At 57.0% G+C, this 2,269-nt stretch overlaps 1 protein-coding gene across 1 annotated transcript; it reads left to right on the forward strand.

The window, feature by feature from the left end:
- On the forward strand, positions 7-2,269 carry LOC110392471 (C-type lectin domain family 2 member B-like). The gene is made up of 5 exons (XM_021384717.1): positions 7-479; positions 577-672; positions 919-1,100; positions 1,457-1,563; positions 1,665-2,269. The coding sequence occupies exons 1-5, from the start codon at positions 434-436 to the stop codon at positions 1,804-1,806; spliced, it is 573 nt and encodes a 190-aa protein (XP_021240392.1). The 5' UTR covers positions 7-433; the 3' UTR covers positions 1,807-2,269.

Genomic DNA, 2,269 nt, shown 5'->3' on the forward strand with positions numbered 1-2,269 from the left:
TTCCAGGGCTGTTTGTGTCCATTTGAGCCTGCTTCATATCTGGGTTGCTTTAAGGCAGTTTTGGTCAATTTGTTCTGATTTGGGGCATTCTGGGACTGTTCCTGTCTCTTTTGAATCTATTTTCTGCCATTTCTGTACATTTTTGGCAGCGTGTCCCCATTTGGGGCCAGTTGCGTCTGTTTAGCTCCATTTGGTGCATTTTAGGTGCATCTGGATCTTTCAGCTATGGATGCTGATAAGGCACGATTTTACTTTTAACCCCTTGTGATACTTAAAGTCATGTTCAACGCCCCTCTCTCGCTCCCAGCTCCTTTCCCTCTCACCCACTCTCCCAGCTCCCAGAACAGGACGGGCAGATCTCAGCTGCACAATCCAACGTTTCCACACTCTGGCAACTGGAGAGCAACAATCAGATACGCCACAGCAGGAAGCAATGCTGTATTCCCATGGAGAAGAAAAACAACAAGAAAACCAATGGGGTAAGAGAACAGAATCTGTGATTCTCTGCTGGTACGCAGCAGGAAAGGGCTGAATGGGGGAAAAGAGCCCGAGCCCATCTGCTCTCTGCCCCACCAGGCTACAAATGGAATGTGGGCAGAAGGAAAACCGCCCTGTTGCTCTTTGTGAGTGGAGTGCTGGTGGGCGTCATCGTCACGCTGGTGCCTGCGATAGGTGAGTGCCACCCAGCATCCCCACGGGGGACGATGGGGTTCCCAGCGCCCTGAGCTGCTCCCCAAGCACAGCCCCCATCCCAGCTCCTGGGGCGGCCACGCGCTGCCCTAAACCACGTTCTGCTCCACCTTCCCAATCTCTGCAGTCGTTCCCAGGGCATTGCCCCATGTCCGTGCATCCCAACCCTCACATCTGCTGCAGGGGAATGTTCTTTGCCTCTCACTTGCCCAACTTTCTCCCTGTCAGCGCTCCAGTATCTGTTGAGCTCACTTTGCCCACACTTCTCCCACGTGTGTCCCAACGCCTGGGTCGGTTTCCAAGGGAAATGCTATTATTTTTCGGACACAGAGAGTGACTGGAACAGCAGCAGGGAGCACTGCCAGCGCCTCAGAGCTTCTCTGGCCACCATAGACACCAGGGAGGAGATGGTGAGAGCGGGGCGTGAGCCGCAGTGCCAACACGGGGGTGGGAAACCCACACTGGTGGGGCCGCACCAACTGCTCCCGCTGCCCCCAATTCACCCCATGCCAAAGCCAGGAGGAGCTGCCTTTGTGGAAAGCAGCAGGCTGCGCAGGGACAGTGTCCCGTCCTCATCTGCCCCCTCCCTGCTCCCACCCGGCGCTGTCCTGAGCCGCGCAGCTCCAGGGGGAGGTCTTTGTCCACGCCATTCCCAACACAGCATCGCAGCGCTCCAAGGGCAGCGCCTTGCAGCCAGGTGGGGCCTGAGCTGCGGGGGAAAGTGCTCCAACCAACAGGCTCCAGTCACACGTGGCTTTGCTCACAGGAATTCATGCTGCGGTACCGGCGCCCGGCAAACTGTTGGATTGGGCTGCACAGGGAAGAAGGGGACGAGCGCTGGACATGGCCCGATGGCAGCGCCTTCACCAACTGGTCAGTCTGTGCGTCCGTCTGTCTGGGGGGGATCTGTTACAGGGTCTGTTTGGGATGGGTTTGGGATTGGGTTTTCCCATTCTCCTCCCTCTTGTGCTCAGGTTCCAGGTGCGAGGCGGAGGCCAATGTGCGTACCTGAACGGGGACAGGATCAGCTCAGCACTGTGCCACACGGAGAAGTACTGGGTGTGCAGCAGAGCCGACAGCTACGTCCTCTGGAGGGAGGAGACAGATCCACAGTGACAGATCCCATCTGCAGCGAGCTCGTCCCAATGCTGCTGGGCACTGCCATGCCATCAGTGTGTACTGGAATCTGCCTCTTTCCAGCACTCCTGCACTTGTTCCTGCATGAAACCACGCAGCTCTGCTCCTCACTATCTCTCAGGAAGCATGTATAATCCCCCTGTGCCTTAAAGGGAGGATCCTCTAAGGGCCCTTCACGGTCACAGCACCATGGAATAATCCCGTGGTGCTGAGCCACTGTGTCCGGACCCGAGGCTGGGGGTGTTTCTCCTCTCCTTGTGGGCTCTGTGTCACATTGCGGTGCCATCGCTCCCAGCCGCCCTCTGACTTTGGCTCTGGGCGCTGTCGCTCCCAGTGCTGTTCCACGGCCATAGCCCTGCACAGAGGGTTGATGCAGTCCCAGTTTTTGCTGAGCTGCAGCATTTTGTAATTCCACGGAGCTTGAAGTCAATTCACTTTTTAG

This window comes from Numida meleagris, chromosome 1 (assembly GCF_002078875.1).
Source record: "Numida meleagris isolate 19003 breed g44 Domestic line chromosome 1, NumMel1.0, whole genome shotgun sequence".
In the NCBI taxonomy this organism is placed as follows: Eukaryota; Metazoa; Chordata; class Aves; order Galliformes; family Numididae; genus Numida; species Numida meleagris.

Bases quoted from the DNA above. Each gene is read 5' to 3' on its own strand.
- LOC110392471 (XM_021384717.1), top strand. From the start codon at position 434: ATGCTGTATTCCCATGGAGAAGAAAAACAACAAGAAAACCAATGGG. The intron at 1,101-1,456 runs GTGAGAGCGGGG...CTTTGCTCACAG, and splicing joins TAGACACCAGGGAGGAGATG to GAATTCATGCTGCGGTACCG. The intron at 1,564-1,664 runs GTCAGTCTGTGC...TCTTGTGCTCAG, and splicing joins GGCAGCGCCTTCACCAACTG to GTTCCAGGTGCGAGGCGGAG.